Below are 27,554 nucleotides of genomic sequence, written 5' to 3'. Positions count from 1 at the left end.
GTGTCCTCCATTGTTTGCAATACGATCAACAATAGAATTGCAAATACGATGCAGTAAACTTGTATCATTGTTGATGACATGAAACGCATTGATAATTGAGTCTTTCGGTACATCCAAATCTGCCGGTGATGATGAGTGAGTATACCATATCCTTAACAATTCCCCACAAAGCAAAATCGCATGGCATCAAATCACAAGAACGCGCAGGCCAGTCAATGTACCACGGCGTCCACTCTTCAAATGTGTCATGTAACAACAAACAACCACACTACAACAAGCCAGAGACTCAACTGTCGACAAAATAATAACGAATGCACTGTTGCCAGTGTCACACGACAATGTTACTAAGCGTGGAACGACTTAAGATGACCGGATCCCTTTCCGATGTTCTTCATATTTGGCGTACTCACTAATTGAGGCCTCCTAATCACGAATCTAGAGTTAAAAGTTGTCGGAAACGTCTAGAAATTGCAAAATAAGCTAAAATAAGGCGTTAGTTTACAGAATGGAAACCGTCCATTTTCCGCGAATTGTTTTGTTTCACAAGCAAATATATATATTCCTGATACTACCACGACACCAAATTTTAACTATGTTTCCCTGACCTAACCACACGTCAATGGTTCGTGGGGCTAGCGCCAATGGTTCGTGGGGCCTCCACCAAGAATCGAACCCGGGACCCCTTGATTAAAAGGCGACGACGCTACCACTGCACCATCAACTGAGGAATGACGAAAATGATACGTAAGGTGTGAAGTTTCTCCAAATTGTGCATTTTCACGAGGTATACATGTTATTTGTGTGATAATGTGTGTGTGATACATATGCGTGTATATATATATATATATATATATATATATATATATATATATATATATATATATATATATACATACATATATACATACATATATATTATATTTGTATCTGTATTTATTTACATTGACATATACCCAGAATGAGATATACAAGTGTATTTAATTATAATATTTAAAAATATATAGATGTACGCCAATTTAATGGTTTTCATAAAAGTAATCAGATCAGTAATTCAAAAATAACACACACACACATACATACATAGTGTTATTTTATAAATCAGTAGCGACTTCTTTCACGTCGCTTATCTGCCTAAATTATGCTAATTGCTACCATGGAAATGAATGGTCATTACATGAAATGGTCGATTAATTGATCGATGGATTTGGTTTATTCTACTTCGCTTTTCTGCCACTTGTGGCTAATCGCGAAGATGAGGATGAGTGACGATATTGTAAAACTTATGGCGGGACACCCATGCCCAGGCCGGGATTCGAACCCACAACTCCTGGCGTCGTAGCCACTGAGCTCGGCGTGAAATTGTCGAGAGCAACCTTTACCAGAACTTTACCAGAACTTGAAACTGGAACCGACGTTGATGAGATCGTGAATACAGCGATAGATTAGATATAGATGCGTGTGCAAGCATGTATAAACATATACATACATACACAGAGAGAGAGACATACATACACCCTACTTTACACAAATTCCCCACTCGATCTAGCAACTAAAAGAAAAATGACGTGCGCTATCTGATACGAACATCTATTTCCCACAGGGTTGCACATCCTAGGGAGAGACCCCGCCAGAATATTCATTCGTTTAATCTGCTCCAGTTCACGTTTAATCTTCCTTCTGCAACACTATTAACGCTTATCCTCCACTTCAATATTCTCTCCCCCACACCACACTACCCCCTCCCACCCCCAACCCCCGTCTCTCCCGCGCGGCTCATATTACAATGCCTAGGCATGCGGATCCAATTTCCTTGCCTGTCCTTCAACATTTCACACTCTACAACCTGAGCTTCCATCAACAGTCTGAGTATCACCTTTCCTCTCCCGCCTGCCTTGCTCTTCTGCCCTCGGAAGGAAGATGGGTGGCGGAATTGCAAAAAAAGAGGTCGCCTGATCATGTCTTAATTAGTCCGGTCGCCGTTCGCCTAAATTACAGGAATTTAGGAATAAAATTGCTTTAATTTCTTACTCTGAAAATGCTGTTTTCCAGGTCAAAGTTGTTTTTTTTGCACAGGACTAATCGAGATTGGATCTGCAGCTTAAAGTAGGGTCCAGGTCGAACCCTGCACCCCTTGATTGCACGACTACAGCGTTATCGCTACAGCATTGGAGAAACCTCGATAATGCAGTTGCGACACACACGTTGAGATAAATAATGCGTTTATTTTGATCCTGTGGCCGAAAGATATATGCATCGTTCACCGGTACATGATGAATAAATATTACATTTACAGAAGATTTGGTTGCATAGAGAAATCCTTCGTTGATATTTAATTTGCTTTAGTAATTTGTCTGCTCTACTGAGTTAAGACAAGGCAATAATAATAATATAATGATGATGAAAATAATAATAATTCTTATTTGCCGGACCCTGTGGCCGAATGGTTAGCACATCGCGCTGCGACGCCAAGGGTCCCGGGTTCGAATCCCGCTCGGGCTTGGTTGTTTGTGAATGTCCATTCATCAATTTCATTACGCATCCCCATCTTCGCAAATTAGCCAAGAGGCACAAAACGCGAAGTAAAATTAACTAAATCAATCAATCAATAATTTTGATTTAATTTCTACAAATCAACTACAGCCCACTGTAAGCGTTCTGGAATAGTATTAAAGTAATTGTTATTATTAATCATATTTGGTAGTGAGCAGACATTTGACAGAGAACTTAAGGAAAGTGTAAACAAAATAGTACAAGACACTGCACTATATTGTGGACAGAGAAGGAGATCTGGAAATAGGAATGCAGGTGCGACTTCCGATCGAGCAATGTCATTGCTGAGTCATGAAAAGTTGGAGACATTGGCCGGGAGGAAGTCGTGCCTGATCGGGTGTTGCGTTTTGGAAGTGTGGAGAGAAGGTGATGCCAGGAGAAAAGAGAGAGTGGCGTTTGGGGAGAGAAACGAGAATGCATTTAGGTAAGTGAGAGGGGTCTTCTTCTTGTCCACGTTCGGGGTCTGCATTGTCTCAGTATTATAATAAATGCAATCTTGGCCAGAGAAGAAAGCGTGTGTTGCTACTGCTATGTTGGACATATGGAAAGATACATATGGAAATGTAGACATGGAGTGTTGAATAGTATAAACGAGGAGACAGAACTGGTGATGAAAACAAGAGAAAAGAATGAATACGCAATGAGGCAAAGTGCCTTGCCTTGCAAGCCTTATAATGAAAGAAATTTTCCTTCCTTCTTTCGACGACGAATAAACATACTCGTACACATCCTGCACTCTATGCAACCCACTTAACTTTACTGCTTCACAGGTTACATATATTCAAGGCGTTGTAGCTTCAATAAAATCCCTTGAGCCGTTCTGGCCATTTGTAAACCCACACAAAATCTGCAATACCCATTAACGTGTGGCTTGCAGATAGCTTAGAGGTTAACACTAAAAAGTGCTTTCGTCTCTACACTTTGCTGTAAATAGCGTAATATTTTATATTTTGTATGCTTCTCGCCAATTTTTCAACTTTTAATTGTTATTTATTTGTATATGTTCAGTTATCTACCATTCTGCTTTTAATAATTTGCTACTTACTATTGTGCTTTTAATGTCTGTGGATATTAAGTCACTCAAGGGAGTTGTCAAATCTTGCTCTCTTCATGTGGCTCGAATTCGTCGCGGATCTATTATTTATTGAGTGTTGAAAAGTTGAAAAAATATCTGATAATTCTGCTATAGCAATTTTAAAAGTAACATAATTATTGCTATTTCGGAGTTCAACTGCTATAAGTAACGCATTATGCATGAGTCAGACTGAAAACAACTTTACCATTCCTATTTTAGTTTATAAGAGAGAAACAATTGTGTTGAACATTATGTATGATATTCTCATGAAGTACAGTATGCGCCAAAATATACAGTACTGAAATGAAAAGATGAACAAAAGTTTAAGACATGTTACAATATAGTGACTGGTCTATATGCAACCCAAATAACAATCGTGCCTTTTGGGTTGCATAACTGTCAGGAAACCTAAGGTTAGGTTAGGTTAGGGCATGTGGAGTGGACGATTGTCATTTGGGTTGCATATAGACCAGTCACCTTTTTCAAACTCGGTCCACCTTCACAACCGCTTCCGTATGAGCGGAAATAATGCTCAACTATGAATACTTTTCCTCCGTCGAGAGACCCATTTCCAACAACAACTGCACAACACAACTTCCTTTTCACTACTGCGAACACGTGCAGCTGGAACTATGCCCCGTCGACAAACGCAACCACGTGTTCGAGATGCGCGAGTTTCAGTACTGTATATTTTGGCGCATACCGTATAAGCACGCATTTCTACTCAATCGAATATATTATTTATGAGAATGACTAATATGCTACTTCCTTTTTTTAATTTCTGGCTTTCTAAATACTGTAGTGAAAATTATTGTGGCTTTGTAATCAATAGTTCTCGCGTTCGCTTCCCGGTAGACACACATTGGTTCAGATTTTACTTTAAACTCTATGCCCAGCCTTGATTATCCTATCTGTGCTTATGGTTGACGTATATGGAATGTTGCTTTTCTTTTGTCTTTTTTAAGGTTCTATCATGGATCCGCTCCTACGGCTATTGTTATAAGCATTTTCTACAAGTAGCCTACAACTTCACTTCATATCCTAAGCAACGAGGAAAACATAACCTCTACTTTCTTCACTATATAGTTGTTTCCACTTTATACCAACAGGTGTCACTGGCATCTATCTCAACGCAACATGGCAGGCACAGATTCGGCATCGAAATTGGAAACCGACGTCCTGTAAAAGAAAGACGGGGAAGATATGTCTTTACTTCTTCCTTTCGGAATTAAAGTTTCCGAAGAGTCTGTTGGACGGGAAGGTGGGATTACAAGGGGGCTTGGGGGGGGAGGGGCTAGCCGATAGAAGGAAAGAAACACTAAAGATTCCGCTAAAGAGGAGGAGAGGAAAGACTCGGGAAAAATTCAATTTTTATTGCCAGTTCCAACCAACCGATTAATTCCTCAACTTCTGCAGAATCAGCTTTTTTTTTAAACCAGGAAAAACCAATCCATCACTGACTGACAGAAAACTTCCTTTGTCGACTGCTACTAATATGAATTCGTACCTATTCCTTCTCTTTTTTTGAAACCCCATTATCCTTTTTTCTTCTTCTCTGCCTTCCTCTCTTCGGCTTATTCCAAATAGTATTGTCCGAAATGTCTGCCTGTTCAAGAAGAATGATGCTATTACATTTCTTTGATCGCAAAGTAGGATTTTTCTCTACAAGTTGGAAGCTTAAATATAACTCTCCTCTTTGAACACAGTTGCAGAAACCTGCACGTTCTTTGTTTCCCTGTCTCTTTGTTTTACTTGAACTAAAACAGATTGTTACATTTAAATTAACTTTCGTTCTGCCTTCTTTTTTTTCTAAAGCTAAGCTGCTTTTCAGCTTTTTGTGTGACGCTTTCACCTTCCGCTTCGTGAAATAGTTCCTCGGCTGACCTTAAAGCCAGTTTCTGAATTAGACATTTGCTGACAAAAGAAAGGATAAGAAAATATGATTAGATTTGTGTCGGCAGAGAATGCGGAAGTTTACAGATTTTAAGTACTCATCAGCAAAACTGGAAAAAATAGTTCGCTTTGGCAGTATCCGTTCTCCTGTTTTCTAATCCGTAGAGCATCTCCACAACTGTTGGAGCTAAAGTGGAAAAGTGGAGTGAAAGTATCACAAAGTATTAATATATTACTTACTTATATTCATGTGTGTGCCTATCCCTATGTGAAAGTGAACTGTCGATAATACTTGATCTGCCCATTTATAAGAAACAACTAGGGTTACCAACATAAACTATTCTTCCACACGCCAATATTTTCACACACATTACGTTCGCTTTCTTGACCACGTGCCTTCAATTTATCAAGAATTCACCACGTCATGCAGTTTGAGAAGGCTTGAGTTAAAACCTGTGAAAAGCTATAAAAGTAGTCAGAAGTTAAACTTTTGTATCAGTTGTATTGAAACATAGTGCATCTCTCAGTTGCCAGTCAAACTTGGAAGGATAAACATACACAGGACAACTGCTACCTTGATTTGAAATTCTGACTACATTTCAAACCTTTTAAGTATCTATCATTTCACACAATTCAACCCAAATCTTGTCCAATCTCTTGTGCAAGCCACACGATGTAGTGCAAGCTTGCAGTAAAGGTTACAGGCTAGAAGAGCGAACATTGACTGAGCAAACTTCATTTACCTAATAAAAACTCCCTGAATCCATGAATATTGCAATATATTGTAAATTATAAACTAGAGAATGAGGATTGACAGAGGTAAGAGTTCCAGTTATCTCTGCCATAGAGATAAATGTTCATCCATGTCAGGAATAATTCAGGATTGGAGGGAGTAACACAATAGTTACAAATAAGATTTCAAAATGTAAAATTATTCATGAAGCAAGTATTTTCGTTACATTGAAGCAGATGACAACACATATATGTACTGTGAAGAAGGTTAATGAGTATCTGGATTGATATCAGTAAATGCTGAATATTTTAAGAATTTTTTCCTGTTGGCTTAAAAACATTAATTAATTTAATATAAGACTTTCATTGGACGATAATATCTCGTTTCTTCTCTCTCGTCAAATCGCTGTATAAGAAGACTGGATTGATGAAACTATTCCGGAAATTTATACGCAAGGATCCAATAAATCATGATTTATTTTAATGTATATTAATACTATGAAAAAAGCTAAAAGAGGAAACTGAAATATTCGAAAGATTATAAATCAATAGTGTCAACGGTTGTGTACAATGAATGCCTGAAGGAAAAAAAACGAATGATTGGTTATGTACTTTCATATTATTTTAACGTTTTCTTCCGAGTTGCTGTTGTTTATAATAATGATATGTATTCATTGCTTCCAAAAAGAGTGGATTTGTTGCAAAATATGGAATATGTTTTCTGCTTACACGTAACTTCAACACTAGATTACATATTCTAGTTACGGATCCAGAAAAAGTTGTCCACGAAGAGACAGATTGGAGAGAAAATACAAATTATTTACTAAAATATATTGTAGTTGAGCAATCAAAAGTAGAATCACCATTAGCTGTAAAGTAATATATCCTTAAAGGGTATGCAATTCTGTACACTTCCCTGTCAGCCTGAGCACTTCTTACGCCTAGCGTACAATGCGACTTTGCATATCGTATGAAATATTTGGAACAGTTGAACCTCCTGAACGACTCCGATATAAAGAATAAATTGGCCCAAATCTGGTAGATCCCAGAACCGAGAAGCAGGCAGCTTTACTTCTCCCATAATTCATAGCGGATGTCTCGAACGGTGGCCGCTTGGCGGCGCTGGGGAACTGTCGGGGACAGATGAAAAGACAGGTGGGATTAAGTGTGGTTCCATAACCACGTACTTGGCACCTGGTGCCTTCTATGAAACAGGTGGTCCCCGCCTCTACAAGGCATTAAAGATAAGGGGGGACAGAATGACAGACGAGCAATGAAAGAAGTGGTTTAAAGATTTAATGCGACCTAAAACTTTCCTGTAGATGATTTAAATCAAACTATTTTTTGTTACATCGATTTTCGTTTTGCAACTCTCATAACAACGAGATGATATAATTCTTGCTTAAACATTTTTTACACTGTTAATGGTTCGTTTTATGGGCAAAATGTAATTGTGAAAATTTTCTCTTGATATTTGCATCTTTTTTAACAGTTCTTATTGTGGTAAATTGGCTGAAATTTATTATTATTAATGGGTAATAAGGAATTTGATTTATATTCGTATCTGTACTCTCCATATTTAACTGTCTTTCGAATTTTTTAAAAAGTAATTGAATTTGGCATTTGTAGCATTTCAGATATTTTGTGGTGACTGCTAACAAATGAGAAAACTACTTGACAGCCCTGAATGCATGAAAAGTATTAACGAAAATGTATTACGTGTGTGACGCATTGAAAATGTAGCAAAGTATGAGTCAATTTGTCTGTGAAGCATACATGCTACAGACGCTAACATTTTTGTTGGTTAAAAATGTCAATTGTATGCATCCACAAACATTTAAATCTTAATACAATTAAAAACAATAATAATTTCCAGATTAATTCAATTAGTTATGGTTTCGTGGAATGCCCCGTTAGAAAGTAATTTAGTTTCAGTTACAATTAACCTACTCATTTTAAATTGTATTCAATTACAGTTAACATTACTTTAAAAAGTAACTACGTTACTTTTACACTTACTTAGAAAAGAACTGCAAACGGACTGTGAATGAAATATAAAATTAACATTAAATTTCATTAAATTGTAATACATTTCATGTATTTAAATATGAATATATAACGGTAAGAAATTTCATACTTTAAAAAATATGCTTCTAACAAATGCGTTCATAAATAGATTTTTTTTATAAGTTTGTTCAGCAAACCATTTTTTTTCCATAGTTTTCTCATTTTCATTTCATTAATTCGTTACCTAAGAAAGTAACGTAGAACAACTGTTGTGAATATAGCAGCTTATGAAACTTGTGCAGGTAATAAAAGTATTACATCTTCATACACCGATTTTCGCTTATAAATTTCGACCAAGTCGTTGCTGGACCAGGGTTCCTTATCTCAAATTGATACATGTGCCCTTCTCCATCGTTCCTGAAAGTTTGTATCATCAGCCCGGAAACACCCTGTAGATCCAATCCCAATTAGCCTGTCTGAGCATAAAGTGGACGTACTTTTACAAATCTTTATAATACCTGATAAAAGGGTTTGGAAGCAACCACGGGATATCGCAACTGGTATCGATTTTGTGACGTTTGCAAAAGCAGGGACATCAAAGACCTTCACACTCCCTGGATGTTCCTTTATGTTTCATCTTTTTAGCACACGAGGCTCCAGAATGCCTCACCGAGGTATGATGAAAGTAATAATTTTCGCAGTCGCCTCTAGGAAATGATAAGTGTTCGAAGCATTCTGTTCTGATTGTCCCTGCGGCCGTGGACAGAAACGAGGGGTTGTGGAAATCTGGTGTAAATGCATTTGATCTCCTCACGTTCACCTCGTTTCTCTTCCAGACGTGGTCTTGGCCATTCGTCGCCAGGAGTAATTCATTTTTATTTGCAGTTAAACGGGCGACGATGACAAAGTAGGTGCTTTTCCCTACCGAATCGAGTCATCTTTTCGCATCGAATCATGCCGCCCTGTAAAAGCGTTGTAGTGGGACAAATATTTCATTGCTGATTATTTTCGTTTCAACTCAAGCAGCGGGTCTTGCATATGGACGAAAATGTACGGTTACACTGTTTCTGACATACTCTAAATTTTTGTTTCGCTCTTTTCAACAGATTAACTTTTTAGACTGCATATGTTTGTCTTGAGCCTATTACTAAACTCGGAACCTGAGATTCCTTATTTGATTATTACATTAATATTTGTAGAAATTGACCAAATGTGCGTCACGGGTGTTACTTCGTACAAGTTTGAAAACTTTATATAAATATTAATACCATAATCAAATAAGAAATCGCCAGCCCCCATGGCGGTATAGACCTTTGACGCGATACCAAGTCAGAGGTCCCAGGTTTGATCTGTAGTTACGTCATGAAAATATATTTGCGTTTATACACTCTTGTTCACATAAAGTGGCACATTTTAGAAGGTTGGGCTGTTGAAGTACGTGCTGCTTTATCTGAACAGGAACGTACCATCACCTATTTCATCATTCCATACTCATCGCCGCGATTAACCCAAGAGATAAATTAAACTAAATAGAAATAAGGAAAGAACAAGAAGTCGTGGTTACTGAAATATTACGTGCTACGTCTTTAATTTCAGTTTGAATCAAAGTGACATGCAAAAGTCGTTATATTGAAAAGAGCACATCCGCGGGAAGAAATGACTCTTTTCAGTTTATTTTGCGAAAAAGGTTCAAATTTGAAATGATCCAGTGCCATACGTAGCAGGTATATGTAATTTACATACATGTAATTTGGCTCATCTGGTCATTGGAGGTTGTCATGTGGAAATATGTGAATATTACTGTACACGGTTCTCCTCGGGCACTAGTTTCCACGCTATACCCATGCTTGTTTCTATACGAGTAGCATTTTTCTAAACCCGTTTACACACACTTAAAACACAAGCTGAGTCATTTGATGAAATACATCAGGATTGCTGTGAGAGGCAAGCATGCATCGATATATACACTGCGCACGTAGGGAAGTTGAGGCATATGGGGGGGATGTGGAGGTAGGACGCCACACATTCACAAACTAGGCGATTTGTTGAGGTGATGTGATTATCACCAAATTCCGTCCGCCTTTACCCCGCAAAGTAAACCAGAAGAAACGAACCTTGGTCTAGCACGTGGCAGTTAGACACCCTACCAATCGGACCACATCTGCTCTGTAATAATTATTTATATTATAATAAAAAATAAGGAATACATGAGAAAAGAAAGAAAAACACAAACATTCAAACCCAAAAATATATTATTCTATAAGTTTGAATTTTGTAATGACACACACACAACGTCAGTTCTGATATAACCAGATATTAATTTACAAGTTAAATATTATTTCAATTAATATATTTGTGTGTAGCTGTTGTAACTGAGTAAATTAACTTTAATTTGTACCGTGAGTTGGCACTTACTGATGTGTCAGCAGGTATTGGCCAATAGAAAACTCTTTCGTAGACGATGCGAATGTCTCGATCTTTTCTTTCTGTTTGGTTCTGTTCTCCAAATTCAAATCTCAACCAGAGCCTTTCCGGCTTTCTTACCGTTCCACAGTTTCTCCGATGGGATTCCACGAGCCTGCAAGATCTTTGAGAAAGAGGTTAGGTGTCACGTGAACAGCTTTCGGATAATTGCAAAGGATATCTTCTCCGAATCTCCCATTCTCTTGCTTCGAGGAACTCATTGCTAGTAATGGAATTTCCCTTCGTTTCCGACCCGCACTTCTTTCTCTTTGAATCTGCGCATGGATACATTTTTAGTCTATAGACCTACATTATCTGGAAGCACTGTTGAATGAACGCGATTGTATTCAGAATGCTCTTTTTTTAAGTGAAAAGTTCATTTTACTCGATATTTAATTACCAGGTTTTTGTTGCCTGCCTGGATGAGGGACACCTCCCCCTTCACCCTCTGGAATTGGAAGAAATCCAAAACGGTGGAGATTTGGTCAGTTTTCATATACTGTACGCTAGCCGTGTGGTCGCCCCAAAGACAATAATAGCAATGTTATTTTTAATGGAATTAAATGCTCCCCTGAAACCTCTTGTTTGAATGTACCAAGTGCCAGTTGGTCAATTCTGTATTCGTGGTTGCTGTAATTACTGTAAAATTTTAATAACCAAGTTGTTAAAATAATTACTTTCAGCCTCGAACCTCCATTGTACAGTCACGGTCAGTTCCGGGTTGAAAAAAATCCCATTGATTTTGAATGGAATCCTGAAACACAGAAGTGTCCGTGACTGTACAAAGGGGTTTCGAAAAGAGCCATAAAATGAGTGGAAAATATACTCAAATGTGACCAAAAAACTATATATAGGGTGTTCCAAATAATGTATGCACATAATTAGGGAATGAGGAACAATTTTTCTCTGAAGCAAGAAAGAGCTCCTCTGAAATACCATAGTTATGTGAGGGCCTAGTTAAGGACAATCTGTCCAAATAATGAACTGGGGGAGGTTGTAAGATTATTTCTCCCCCTTGTTAAGGTACGAGTACGGTAACAACCAATAAGTTGATAAGTGATATTTGCAATTCCATTGTTTCGGGTTATTCTACGTTTGACTTCTGTAGTTTGGATGAAAAACTTTGACGTATCTTAACAAACGTTGTATTTATAATTATTCATTTTTTTGAGTCACCCTGTATATCATGTGCATCGGCAGGGAAGTCGAACGGGTACGTTAGTCCCTGGATATTTTCATCGTTCATTTGAAGTTTGTAAAAAACAAACAGAAAGAATGTTATTTTATTATTAATAACATAAATAAAGTACATTTAATTTGAATTCGAACAGAATAATCAAACAAAAACTTCATTACATGGAAAAAATTGAGCGTAAAATACAGTTTTGAAGCTTACTCTTGAACTAAGTGTGTAAAAAACAGAATACAATAAATGTTAATGTCAGTACACTAACTGTGTGGAATGTAAAAAAAATAATACGAAATTGCGCTGAATATTCACTCAACTGGTCGATCGGTAGCAAAGTATCTCAATTTTAATAACAATAATAATAAATTTGGAATAAAATTGGTTTATTTATTAGTTTATAATAGTTAATAATCACAATTTTAAAGGTGATAATAATTATTATTGTTCAATTTTAATAATATGTATTTGTTATGAACACGGAATGACAACCAAGTACATCACTATGTCAAAATACGAGTTGCAGAATTACAAGATAGGAAATAGAAATAATATACAATAGATCGTACAAAATATACATAATTTTAAGTTCATAGTAACAATAATAAAAATGGAATAAACTAGGTTCATTTTTAGTAGTTCCTAATGGTTATTGTTTAATAACAATTATAACCGTGGTAATAATTATTGTTATTATTTTTACTATTGAAGTTTTGTCAGTGAACTGATCCCCCCTTCCTACAAAATATCTGCCCTGTTGCACTGAATACCACTTACATCATAATGCCCTCACGATACCTGCAATTAATAATCAACTCCCCTTCTCTCTCTCCCTACAGGGTGCGTCCTCTAGCCTGGTAGTGAAGTTTGCTGACACTGAGAAGGAACGACAGTTGCGCAGGATGCAGCAGATGGCAGGAAATATGAGCCTTCTTAATCCTTTCATGATCAACCAGTTTGGAGCGTACGGCGCATACGCACAGGTAAGGGGCTTTATTTCTTCCGGAATTCACTATTTTCGCCCAACTCCCAAGTTGTCCCGGAATGACAGCTCCGGGAGCTGAATTCTAATTAAGCCAGCAGGCAGAGACTTCAACCAAAACAGCTCCCCTCCTCCTCTTCGTGTTTGGGAAGAGAGTTGTTGCTCGCTTGAGGTTTGTCGGCGAGCCTAGCAACGTTCTCAGTAATTCAGGATTTGCGACGGATGGTAATGGTTTTCCCCACCAGGTCCTGTTTCGAACTTTCTGAGGGAATTTAATGATTTGTTCCTTTGATGTCCCTCAGAAATATTACATTATAATGGTATTTTTGAACTTAAGTATTTAAAATGTTAAATCTTGTTTTAAGAATCTGAGGGAATGGCTACGTCAATATCACTTCATCATAAAGGAAAATATTTTTTACCGGGGGAAAAAATGAACTTACAAGATTACTGTTTTCTTACTAATATTCACAATAGGTAAAAATGATATTGCTCTAAATATTTTTATAATTCAATCAGTTTAATGGAAATTTGTACTTAGTTTTGCGATTAATTATTACTTTATTGGTGGAGACGCGGTCTAGTCTAGTCGGTAGAGCGTCTGACTGCTATGCGGGAGACCTGGGTTCGATTTCCGAGGTGCGGTCTCAATTTTCCCTACCTTGTCCCCACATACAGCGGCTCTGGGACTTACCCAGACTCAAATATTTGGCAACCCTGCGGGTAAGGACGGCCGAAGCGTTGTGCTGATCACATCACCTCCAAAATGTGAAGCCCTACCTCCACATCCCTGTGTATATATGCCTCATGGCATGGCGCAAAAGTACACGGGGAACTTTACTTGTACCTTCTTACCTTTATTGATGATTGGCTCCCGCGTAATCAAATGATTAGCGCTCTCGCTTCTCGTGCAACCGGTCCCGGGTTCGATTTTCAGTAGAAACCCCTTTGTTGTTGACCCGGCATCGTGGGTATAATAGCTACTTGAAAAGAGGTAGTAGCTGGCTCCGGTCTTGAAGCCACAAAACAGCGACGATGGGATTTTGGATGAACTGGCAAAGTTGCTTGGCTATCACTGGCACTTAGTGCTTTGTTGAACCGTGTTTTTTTTCCCTATAGTTTATTGATAACCATAGAATATTTTCTGGCCTATTTCTGTGATTGCTAAATGAACAAATATGCCTCTATATACATATATATATAGAATTTATTTGTTTCAGTAGCACTTGATTCATTTTCCTTCATCTTACTTATATTACTATTATTTCATTTTTGTGGCACATTCTCTCTAAAATATTGATTTAGTTGGAAGATGGAAAACGTTGTATATTCCATTCTCTTGTAAAAATTGTAAGCAATGAAAAGTTTCCATGTCTCAAACAATCCTTAATTGGCTCTATCGGCTCTCCGTATCATTTCAGACTTTCTACAACTTCAAAACAAAAATTCTCACAACTACCATTCCGTAAAGATCAGATAAAATAATCAGCTAATTTTATAAGCATCTACCTAATTGGAATTAAGATTAATTGGATCCTTTTAAAAACTTTCATTAATAAAGTTGTTCAAGAACTCATGCTTTAGCACCCTACTGTCCCATTTGTACATAAGTGCAATTGAATCAGAAACTTGTAGGTCAAACTATGTTCCTTTTTCTCCGTGCTCATAGTCTGTGGAGCGAGCAGAACTTGAATCTTTGTATATTGGCCGCATAGTAGGACCAACAACACCAGCAGTGTATTTCCAGTAGCACAATCTTCTTATTCTTCGTTGAATCTTTGTATATTTTCCGCATAGTAGGACCAACAACACCAGAAGTGTATTTCCAGTGGCACAATCTTTTTATTCTTCGTTTCGACACGTGTGTCTTCCTCAAGATTTTTGTTGAACTGTGTATATCATCTTTTCTTTATGAAACATACAGACTACGATTAAAACGTACAATGCTTATTTAATACACACAGGTCAGGATTGTAGTAGAACAAATCTCTTTCTGCTTCTTAACAGTAACTCAGGGCGAGGGGGGAGTATCTTCCCCCAATTCATTCTTAGTTCAGAATTTTAATTTTAAATGGATATAGAGAAATACAATATATACGTATAATCTTGATACATACTTGATATATACCATAATAATCAAGTTTACTCATACAAAAGGTTGGGGTTACTATAGAATAGCCCGGAAGAAAGGCCAAACCCGGTAAGGAAATTATTAGACATAACGTATTTCTTTTTCAGAAAACTTACTTTTAAAGCAGTTTTTGTTACACCTGTGTTCATACTATTCGTATATGACTATTTTCCTAATGTTTTCATAAAATATTTTGTTTAACATTGCACGTAACTTTGTGTCAAACTTGTTCCTCTTCCCGTGCCCAGAGTCATGTTAAGTCGACGCCACTGATTAAACATAGTTACTTTTGTAATGATTGAAATAATTTTAAACCCAACTCTTAACCACTAGAGCAAATTTAAATTAAATAATGTTGTTGTTTTTATTTTAAAAGCTCTAAATTTAAATTGACGTTTAAGAATCCTTCATAACTCTAATTTTGGTTATAGTATGCTCATTAAAGGATCTAGTTGAAAGATTGCACTCAATCTAAATTGCACTCAGTCATTTCTTAAAAATGTATATTACAAGAATAACTACATGCGAAGATCCAGCCTTGTAATCAAGAGGTCCCGGGTTCGACATCCGGTAGAGGCACATTGCACAGTGGTTCGGATTCCACTTTAAACTGTAGCTCCAGTCCCGATTAACCTATCTGTGCATAAAGTGGACTTAAAATACACAATTCAACAACAACCGCGAAGATCTAAGTTGCATTAGAAAATTTGTAAATTGAATGTATATTAGTAAAAAAAAATTATGACATGTGCGACATGATTACATATATAGGGAAAACACTTGTTATCATTTTAAAGGAAAAGTTAATTCATTCAAAATTTTCAGGTAATATTCCATAATGGTTGTTATTTCTACTCTATTTGATTGCAAGGCAAGCTTCACTGGGAGCTTTATAGAAATTAAGCACATGATAACAATGCCTTTTCCATTCTTCGGTAAAGAGATTTAATTAAAAATACCAATTTATTATCCACCCTTTGTTTTAAGCATTTTCCTCAACACAAAATAAAGAACAACGCATATGTCTCCAGGATACGGTCCACATGCATTATCGTTTTTTGGTCTTGCCCGCTGTTTTCTTTCTTTCCTTTGTTAATTCCAACTTTATAAATTAAACCTCTTGTTTTTGAAACAGGGGGAAAATATTCTCATTTATTTCTACCATGAATTGTTAAAGGATTTCCATACTCTGCGGATGAAATTTTACTTTCTAAATTACCGTTCTTCCCAAAATCCAATTTCCCCCATTAATCAGTATCTACAATCTTCAGCTTTTCTGAAACTTTGAAATATGAAGCAATACGTAAAATAAACTCGTTGTTCTTTTCATGTATATATACGGCCACCTTTTATCAAAATAAAAGTGAAACGTTCTGCTAGTACAGTCTCTTATCTCTGAGTTAACTGTAAAGCACTTTTAATGAGTTGACGAATGAGCACAGAAAATTTCTAGTTTCTATGACAAAATTGTTGGTGACATATATGATGGCTAGCGGCGATGGCTTCTGAGCGAATATGAATACATGAACATGTTTCTGTTCCATTAGAAGTAGAACTTTCATTTAATGAACTGAATTTGTAATCAAATGTTAACGACGGGAACGTATTGCAGTGACAATTTCAAACCACAAAATAAAAGTTTCTCGAAAAACAATTTTAAGGCTAAATATTGGGATTAATTTGTAACGAGAAACGTTCATTTGTCACGGAAAATGGATTATAAACTAGCTAACTAGAATTAGCTAAATACATTTTGCATCGTGTCTCGAGTTATTGGGTTCACATAATTATCACTTGTATTTTTCATTGGAAAATGATGTAAAAATATAATTAAGTTAGACTGAGTCTAAGTTCCATTAACTTAGATTTGTTTAATCATAGATTTATAACCATGTTTATTTCTTTATATCATTCTAATGCAATTTTTTTCTCTAATATTATTCAGTTTCCTTTCCTACTACAACTATAATCCAGTTTATGTCAGAATTAAGTTCTTTGGAATATTTTCCATGTAGTATCATTAATATCATAACGGGTGGTGCGTGTTAGAATACCCTATTTCCCCATCTTCAGTATTCATGTGTGTAGTGATTGGAAGTAACAGTTACTGTTTCGACGAACTAAAACTAGTTACTTTTTAATAAGTTATTGTACCTAAGTTACTTTTTGAAATGAGTAACTCTAACTGTACCTCACTTACTTTTTCAGATAACAAGTATTGAAAGTAAGTTACTATTCTGTACGTTTCAACCGCAATGAACATTATGATGTTTTGCTAAAAAATAAAAACCAAAAGGATGATATTCAACGAACAACTTCCCCCATAATTCATTGCGCAAAATCGCGCCTCGCCGCCATATTTCATGCAAACAGATCAGATCATGCTTTGAAAACATGCCGGGTAAGCATTGTGCGTGTGATCTTTGCCGAAATGCTTCAAGGTATGAATATCTTGATCATATGAGGAATGTGTACGCATAAAATATTGCAAAATCTCGATTTCCTTAACATGTGCGAATATGTTTGCCAGGCTTCATGTTGTTTCTTCCCAAAGTGCACTGCGCGATGACGTCAAATTGAATATCATCCATTGTAATCTTTACATCAACCTTAATTTGTTACGAGAATATACTTTGCGTGGTGTTTTAAGTATCAGGATGTATTGTGAATTTTCTTACCTTTAAATTTTCATATTTAAGCATACAAGTATTTTTTAATAAATCAATTAAAATTGGGGGTCATTTTTAGTTTGCAAATGCAACACGATCTACAAGTTATAGCTTATCTATAACTTACTGTTATGTTTTTAAAGTAACGGTAGATACTAACTGTAACAGGCTTACTTTTTGAGTAAAGTAACTGGAAATCAGTTGCTTTAAGCTGTAAATTTCAACGACAGCATGGTTTATGGGAGAGCTCCACCAGTGCTTCCTCGTCTATCTCTTTCATGGTCTATACAGTAAGCTGATAAAATCGCTTGCAAATTGGCTTTGTATTTTCCAACCATATCTTTTTAAGATCCTTCAATTACTTCCATTGCCAAGATTGAAAAGACATATCCTTTCCGTGAGGAGTAGAATTTCAATTCAATACACTCTGATATAAAAGACTTTTTGGTAATGACGGGAAGGCCCTATAAACAGCTGATGCTAAGAAGCCACTTTCATTAGTTTGCTTCAAACACCATCACGATAGATCGATTGTGTTCATGCAAGCCTTTGTTAGACGACGTAGCTGAGAGTGTAAATTAAGAAAGCTCTAAGCCGAACTAACTCGTAAAACAGGAATCCTTTAACAAAATAGCCCGGATCTACATGAAGTACTTCGATCCGAGTCCTTAAACAAGGCACTTTCAATCGTCCGCCATATTGGATCCAGGTTCGTAAGGTTCCTATAGATTGTTTTAAGCTATGCGCCTTATCAGTTTAATGTGTTTCTTAGTCTAATGAAACGCTCAGTACGATGCACATGTGAGTGGAAAGTCTTAATAAGACATCAAGTCGTTATTTACATCGGCGTTGTTCCTACGACGTGGCAATAAGTTTGTACGGTGGAACTATGGGTCAATTTCCCAAACATGCAATGAATGGGGCAGTTAGAAGGGAATATAAACTGCAATCTCAAAGAAGATAAGTTAGTGTTGGTACATTACACCCGACAATACAAGATTTTATGCTAGAGTCTTGTAATAGGTTTTGCTGCTTGCAATAGAGAGGTTCTGAAATCATGATAACAGTTCACCAGTGTACTGTAAAAGGAATTGGTGTTAAAACAACATAGACAGTGGTCCCAAGAGCTCCACACGACATTTTGGGCAAAGTTTAACCTCAAAAGTGTTAAAATAACACATAAATAGTTATAGGTTTAAACGCTATTGGCGTCAAACATTGATCAAAATCTAGTGTGGAGCGCCTGGGACAACAGTGTGTGTCGCTTAAACACCACTGTTTTTTCAGTGTGGATTTTTCACATAACTTTCATAATCTGTATCATAGTAAATAACGTCTGCGTTTTGTCACGTTTCGAGGCGCCCATTTTAAGATCGAGACTAGATCCGAAGTTGCGAGCCACGGATTGTGCTCATAACACCGCCATGTTTCTACGTCAGATATCAGTTCGGCTGGTCCTTGTTGTATACTGTTACAATGTTCTACATGGCCTGCTGCAAGGAGAGGGAGTCCACTGAGTGGATGAGGATGCAGGTGCATGCATGCACTTCTAAATACTTCTTGAAATGTACGACTTACGAAATGGCAAGAAGTTTCAAACGTCTCCTGTGGTAAATTCTCTGTTATTTGTACTAAAATTTACTCGATGTTCATCACATGAAGAAGAAAATTTTAACATGTCCTACATCTGTATTGTGTAAAGTTATGTTGAGTTACGTACATGCTGTAGAAATTACATAACATACATAACTCTTGTTAGATTTGCTTAGCTATTTCTGCACTTATCGAGAGGAGGGGGACAACAAATTTCTGGTTATAACATATACGAAGCACTATACTCTATCCCGGGAATCTGTGGAGCAAGGCCGCGCATAAAGGTAGAGAAAAGTGAGAACGCGAGTAGGCGAAACGGCGAGGGCTGGTGCCGAAACAACATGGAGCATTTATGCAATATGGCATGTAAGGTGAAATTATTTAAAATATATATATATTCATTTCATATTGAAAATTCTATTAAAACGCTATAAATTGCTTCAATGCAAAAGTAAACTTTAATTATTTGGTGCATCGCTTCTCACCTCTTGGCAGATCGAGGCAACGTAAAGAAATGTCTGTTTTTATGCAGTTACTAAAATGATCCCCTTCAGGAATGAAACTATCTTTTGTTTTCCTGCAGGCTGTCTGGTACTCAGACTCATCCTTCTGATTGGTTCCCAACCAAGTTGTTCTTCACCAGTAAAGGAAAAATATTCCCAATTACTACGGACAGTCCAAAACCTGGACTCTGTCTATCACAAAATGCGCTGAAACGTTGGGAAGTTAATTCTTTGCAAAATCGATTTTGAAAATTATTTACTTCATTGTAACAGTGAAATTACGCTGCTCGTTAAACAGAACGATGCCATAATTTCGAGCTTTTCTTTACTTAATTAGTCACCAAGTAAAATCATAATCTGTAGAGTACTTTGGCACAGTATAATGCACATGGGATAGACCTTTATGTCTTACTTTCGAGTTATATGCAATAATACGTCATTACTTCGGGAAAGAAGATACTTTTATTGACGTTAATTTCAAATACAATCTAAGAACCGCACGATTGCCTTGGAAACCCAAAGTGACAATACGGACATTTCTTTGAGTAGCACACAGGCATTGAAATGTGCCTTTTATATCTTGCATAGAGCATCAATTTATCCCAAGTATTTCCCTCCCAAAATGGACTTGGACAGATCCAACGATAATACTGTCTGCATATGGCACAAGTTTGCTTCCTTGTCTCCTTATTCCAAGCAACTATGCAGGACAAACAGAAACAATGATTACAATTCGACAGCAAACCGAAAAGTCTGTGCTGTGGAGGTTTAGCCATTATCACTTCAAAACAAATTGAACATTCTTTATCGTGGGAGGCTTTCAGTAACGCAATAACCTTAACATTCAATTGTTCTTGGTCTTTTATTTGAGCGTCTTTCATATTATTAATTTGAGTGTTATCTTCACCATTAAATGTATGTTTCTTGACTTCGCTCGTCTTTATATGGATCATGGAATCTTGTTGGCCATCCTTAGTCTGTGTCGACTTTGTAACTGAGCATGTCTGTGTGGCATGCTTGTCTGTGTATGAAGAGTCATCTCTTTTAACTTCATGGACTTTGCTGTTACGGCCCATTCTGAGCTGTCGACCAGATTTATCCTTTGTAACCATAGTCTTGGAGCTTTGCTGATTCCTATCTTCGTCAAACTGTGAAGTCTCGGGTAAGTCTATTTCATGATCTTCGATGTTTCGACCAGTTTTCACCTGCAGATCAGCTTTATTCTTTGAAAACCTTGCTGTGAAACTTTGCTGATCCCTATGTACATCAAACTGTGAAGTCTCTGTTTCACGAAATTTGCTGTTTCGAACCATTTCCTGCCGCCAACGAGTTTTATCCTTTGTAAATTTGGTCTTGGAACTTTGCTCATTCCAGTCTTTGTCAGACTGTGAAGTTACAGCTATTTCTACTTCACGAACCGTGCTATTTCGACCATTTACGAATTGCTGATCAGTTTGCTCCTTCCCAAATCTAGCAGTTGAGCTTGCCTGTATGTTCTCAGTTTGCAAAGCTTCGTCTGGTTCTCGATAATGGAGTCTGCATTGTCGACCTGTTTCTAGTTGCCTGTTTAAGTTTATGACCTGCAAGGGTAGCTGCTGCATCTTAGGCAACGGTGTTCGCCTTTGATGTATCTCCTTCTTGTAACCCTTGTAGGTTAATGTTATAGCTTGCTGCTTTGCCACACGTTGACGCACGTGCTGTAACAATTCACAAATAGCAGACAGTTTACTAGACTGAAGCTTCAGTTGCTGATGCAACGCATTCAATGGGGAAGCAAGGTTCGTAGGAATAAGGGGTCTTCTAAGATCAATTGGATGAATGTTATTGGTTGCCTTCTTCTTCACGCTACTGCTTGGTATTGGCGAAGCCTTTCTGTCCAATACTTTATTTCTACTTTCACATGACATCCTCTTGTTCATTGTAGGATATTTCTCAAAAGGCGGGATTTGTTTTGAAGAAATTGGCTTCTCTTCTGTGAGTCTCGTGACCGAACGTCCTGACATTTTATAATCTTATAGTATATTGTATCTTATAACCACATTGTGTCTTCAGGCAACAGAAGATGAAGACGATAAAAATTAACTGGTGAAGCGAAGCTTTTGAATATTACGAAACAAATCACCACACTGTAAGCAGATAATGAGAGTATCAGTTCCTCCGGTTCGATGTTTCGTCGCTCATGTCGCTGCTCTGTGTGACTTCATGTTGCACCTTCTATGTGTCGAAGTAAACTAGTGCCTTGTTATCGTAACAATTTTTAACATTCCGCCCATTTCTAATTGACAGACTCTAGACTGTAAATTTTAAAACCATAACAACAGGTAGAACCTCATTGTATTATGTTGATTGTTAACGTGTTGACTTCCTTTCTAAAATTAAGTCCACCTTATGCGCAAGCAGGCCAATTGATACTGGATTTCTGCCGGTCTCCGTGGCGGAGTGGTTAGCACAGCGCGCTACGACGGCAGAGGTTCTGGGTTCTAATCCCGGCATGGGTGTTTGTGACGAACATTCAACAATTTCATTGTATCATCACTCATCCTCATCTTCGCGATTAGCCAAAAGTGGAAGAAATGCGAAGTAAAATATACCAAATCAATCAATCAATCAATACTGGATTTCTGCACGTAGTATCCACCCCCTTCTATGGCCCCGCCGCGAAATGAAATGTCAGACCAAAATTGTGCATTTCATTTATGTAACATCGTAATTGTAATACATTGCATTAGTTATTACATGAAGACTTATAATTGCAAGTTTGTACATACCACAAACGCATGAATTTTAAATTCGTGCATTGTTTTTGTTGCATGGACGTCGCTAAAATGATTATAGAAGGCGCTGACATAAATTTAAATACTTGAAATAATTATTATTATGAACTAACTAATAGTAATAAAAATGAACCTATGATTTTTCTTCATACTGTTCATGTACTGAAATACATAGTTTTTCCATTTTGTTATTGAATGTTACACATCTCTTTCAAGAATTTTTTTTAAAATTTTGGAGAACATTTTAGTTACAAGATTTACGTTGAGTGACCTCTAATCAAACAAAAGAAAACATTTTCTGGACCTCGAAAATCCATGGAATCATTGTTCATTGGATCAAATGTTTTAATATGAAATATGAATTTCTGATATGGTTGCTGCATTTTCCACTCCATTTCTCGATCTAATGCTTTATCTAGTTTGACTATTCTGTTGGCATACTTATTAAATTGAAATTATATGCGTGAATATACAGGCTGACATGAAGGGCGCCCGCAGAGTGGAAGCCAGGGGCCACTTACCCCCTGCTGATACATATCTGGAAAAAAACGTTTGGGGAAGGGTGGGGAATGGTTCCATGGATCAACATGAAGGAAATGCAATGGGAGAATTCCTATGCAACTTGCCTAGTGGGGGTTGTTTTATGAGAATTTTCTTAACTGGCTGACACTCTTTTCCAGGAGAGTAACAATTCACTTTGTTCCCTCTCCATACGCCCTTGATCATTAGCACTTGTTTTCTATACACCGTGCGTAATGACGATCCAATCATTTTATTGAGCCCATAATGTATCTGGTGCATTTAACAAAAGCAGTGAGAAGCAGAACGCTCTCTTATCCGTGAGAAGAGGGGCAGTTTCCACAAAGCACAAACTTTCCTCATATCCCTCCTCGACACTAATACACCTCTGCCCCTAGCGGACGTTCATTAATGAAAGACATCAGGGTAAACCTCGCCTTAAGTCCACGCCAAACAGATGGCGCTAGTTGGAAGTTGCTGCTCGGAGCATTCTCATCCTTTAACTATACCACCCTCTCAAGTTACTAAACCTCCCTTCGCGCTGGCGTCATTCTTCCGGTCCTCCAAGTCCACAACGTCCCTCCCCAACCCTTTCGCTTCCTCTTCACTTCCGGCCATTCAGGAGACGTTCCCGAAACTAAAACAGGAACGGTCCGACATTTAGGAACGCGGTCACGTTTACCCGCTCGCTTCTATAAGAGCGGGATGTCCCCGAATTAAGAGGTAGGTAGCGGATGTAGAGGTGGGTCCTCACCTTGAAAATTTATGCAAAGCGTGTCACACGTTTTGGAGCAACTAGAGCGAAGAGTTGTGCTCATGCCTACTACAAAAAGAGAGATGGAAATTGTATGTACGAATGCAGAAAAAATACTGTAGCGAACACTGCTGCTGATCAGTGGAACTCTCTCCCCCTCTCGGAAATCGACATGGTTCATTTAATTTTAGGGAAAGCCAAGAAGCCTATGTGTCTAATAGTCTTCAAAAAGATAATTTTTAATTAGTGTCCCAACAGGAAAAGAGGGTAAAAAATAAGTTAGTTTTATTAGTAAGAGTCCAAATTCAGAAATTTCAGACAGTATGTAAGTTAACTACAAGTGTGCTAGATTTAATATTATCTTGCGAGACTTGCCTGACACTTCAAGTGTGGCAAGTTCACTGCAATTGTGCAGGAGACGAGTTCGCATTTAAAGTTCACGCAAAAATGCTGCAAGTACATTTGCAGTTTTCAGAGAATCCAAATAATAGCCTTTTTCATGAGTGTGTTCCAAATTCGAATATTGAAATTTTTGTGAAAGGTCAGCTTTGTGCAACTACACTTTCGCCCATTTCTCAAAGGTTTTCCTTCATGATATGTATTATTATGATAATAATACTGGTCTATTGTCATGATTTCTTATTTGTCATTGATATTAATCATGTATGATTAGGAAAGTAACAGTGTGTGGATGGATTACTTAGAAGATTCCTTAAACCCTTTGAAGTAGTCTTAGGCACAAAAATAAACTCTTCTGATATAGCATGAGGAATAGCCACAGTTTCTGAGGGCTATGGGACAATGTTGACTCTGCTGCTTATCTCTAGAACATTCTTCCCTTTTCCCATTTGTCAACAACTAAGGAAGTGAGTGGGTGGAGAAGAATGGCTGAATTGAAGGAGATAAAATGGGTAAAGACAAAGTAAGAAGGATGAGTTTCATTAGTAGAAGAGGAACATTTATTTCAAGTTCATCTTCTCACGTTAGTTCCAAGGATATACTTTCAGAAAGATATCAATTTCGATGAGTATGCTCTTAATTTAATATCTAATTATAAATTTCTCAGATTGGCAGAGAATTGCTATTGAATTCTGCTTTTCCGCCACTTTTGACTCATTGTGGCAGTGATGATGAGTGATGATTAGATGAAATTGATGAATGGACACTCACAAAGAATACCCATGCTTAGGCAGGGATTCAAACCCAGAAACTTCAGTGCCGAGAACGAAAGTTGATCACTTAACATACTCGACAACTTCACAAACTTTGTATTTGTTGGTAAATTATTCACACCGAGGATTCATCTTCCTCAAGGAAGTGTGATTATTTTTTCATTGCTAAATTTAATTGTTAGCGGCCCCTATGGGATATGGTGAAGTTGTATTCATTCCATTGCCTCAGATATCTAAAAATATCTTGAAAATCTTTAAAAAAGGTAAAACAAACCATTGTTCAGAAAAGAAGCTAACTGCACTCCAACTTTGAAGCTTTACAAAGTTCATTTCATGGCGAACAACCTGAACTTTGGATAAAAATGTGCATTACGAATACATCTTGAGTTTCAATGTAATTGTGTGCTGTATACTTGATTTTTGTAGTAGGTGTGGAAGTTGAACCATTTGGAACATGATAATGAACATTTAAAGTTAAAATATCATGGGTTATCAACATCAGATCTTGATCTAACCTATGTGATCATAACGTTAAATGTGCAACGGCATTTCAGCCTAAGTAGCAATGTAAACTTGCTGCAAATTTGCAAAACAAGTAACACAAACTTGCAGTAAATATTCTCAGCAAGTCTGCAAGTTACTGCAACTCTATAATACATGCCAATCAAGTGAAAATTATGAAAGGCTGACGGTGTGAATTCGATGGAACTAGTAACAAGCAACGCATATGGAACATAAGGAAGTAAGAATCCACATGAGTAAAGGTTTAATAGTCTTAGCGTACAGCATGTAACTGACTAATATCTGATCTCGTTTCCCTTATTTTCTTCCATGCACTGCCTTTTTACCGTTGATGGTAGTTCATGCAGCAACAGGCAGCTTTGATGGCAGCAGCTACAGCACAGGGTACTTACATCAACCCAATGGCAGCTTTAGCCACACAGATGCCCCACGCCACTCTCAATGGTATGCCCAATCCCGTCGTCCCCCCTACATCAGGTAAGTTACTTATTCTCTGTCAAAAATATGTTGTTCTTTTATTTTCATCATACTATGTACTTTTAGCAACTGATAATATTAGCTTTTTGTACATTATAGCGTTATCCATGAATGCAAAGTAATATAATACAGTTACTTTTAGTGGGTTTTTTTTTCCTGCGATGTTTCGTCCTGGTTTCCCAGAGCTTTTTCAAGCTTGCACCAACTTGAATACACACACAACACACAACCTTACATTTCTAGTCATTCTACACTTCTGGTGTAACAGTGATATTTTGCATCTGCAAAAAGTGGTTATGGGAACCTTTAAGAAGAACATTTTCCATGAACTTTCTCGAATGTTCGCATAACCAAATTCCACAATAAGAAAATCCAATTTAATGCTGTTCCTGTTCCAAATTTTTTTTGGATAGTGTGGCTTCTTTTTGAGGACCTTTCTCATATTTTCCCAGGAGTTTGAAACATACATTAAAAAATGGCACACGAAGTGAGTTGAAAAGAAGGGAAAAGTTAAAAAGTTTAATATGCGAATGTTGTAGGTAAATACAAATAAATAGTATACTTATTTTCTCATTTTGTGCAAGAAATTAAAATTAATATTGTTTGTAAACTTATTAGAAGTAATAATTACGAAACTATCAGTTAAGCTTATTGGATAAATTTGATTGTGAGATTCAAATTTACACCAATATAACTTGTAGAAGATATATATATTTTTTTATTATTATTATTTTTTTATTTTTTGATTGTGTTACTGAAGAAGGAAGTCTCCTATCAAGCAAGAAAACTGCTAAAATCGTGAGTTTATGTTAAGTGTAGTTGAAAGAGATAAGCCAAAGTGGACTGTTCTTTCTTATGTATGTAATAAAGTTCTCTGAAGACTAAGAACTGATAAGAAAGTAATGCTAGGTTACTCTAGGGCAGATATAGAGTATTGAACCTTCATCTATAAAGCAGACTCCCCAATTTTTAAAAAAATAATGCTTTGTAGATGCCACATAATGAAAAAAGAGACAATTTGTACCAACATTTATAACGAAAATTGGATGCACATCAAGTCCATTGTCAGATGGGAGTGGAGAACTCACGATGTTGTTAATCCAGGTCTCCATACATAAAAATGCTGGCCTGGGTAGAACATGTGGAAAATGTTAGTGTAGAGAAATGCTCTGCAGGCAGTGATGCAATTTTTATCTATTTAGATATCTATCTGAATGTGAACTCGCACAGCCCTTATGAATCATACATAAAGAGGTTGATTAAAACTGTAATGATCTTTTTACCTGTTTCATAAAATTCATTTTAAATAGAGTTTTACATTATCATCACTATGATTTCTTTGTAATGGTCAATGAAACGTTAAGTAATACAAGCAATAATGTATTTTGTTAATGTGCAATGAAATTATGGAAGGGCGGCAATATGTGCACCAACCTGTTGTATCTATTTACTAAACGGTAAATACAAAACTGTGTATGTGTGTGTGTGTGTGTGAGAGAGAGAGAGAGATGGAATTCAATAAAAGTTATCCCTTGTAACATCACTGAATATA

The 27,554-nt window shown here is 37.0% G+C and overlaps 1 protein-coding gene across 17 annotated transcripts in view; it reads left to right on the top strand.

Annotated features, from left to right (window-relative positions):
• bru3 (CUGBP Elav-like family member bruno 3) overlaps window positions 1–27,554 on the top strand; it is a 725,341-nt gene that overhangs the window by 651,568 nt on the left and 46,219 nt on the right. For 14 of the 17 annotated variants that reach the window (XR_014442124.1, XM_083128184.1, XM_083128182.1 and 11 more), the window contains 2 exons: window positions 12,746–12,889; window positions 25,864–26,002. Coding sequence is in view for 16 of the 17 variants with exons in the window: in XM_083128184.1 (XP_082984310.1) it covers window positions 12,746–12,889; window positions 25,864–26,002 (283 nt within the window). In the remaining variant the exon portion in view is untranslated. The remainder of the gene's footprint in view (window positions 1–12,745; window positions 12,890–25,863; window positions 26,003–27,554) is intronic. The other 3 variants (XM_083128180.1, XM_083128177.1, XM_083128186.1) reach the window with 1 other exon arrangement.

The sequence above is a fragment of the Lepisma saccharinum genome, chromosome 9, assembly GCF_977018435.1.
Source record: "Lepisma saccharinum chromosome 9, izLepSacc3.1, whole genome shotgun sequence".
Classification (NCBI taxonomy): Eukaryota; Metazoa; Arthropoda; class Insecta; order Zygentoma; family Lepismatidae; genus Lepisma; species Lepisma saccharinum.
Note: the sequence above shows the minus strand (reverse complement) of the source record. Positions and strands in the feature narration are given on the sequence as shown.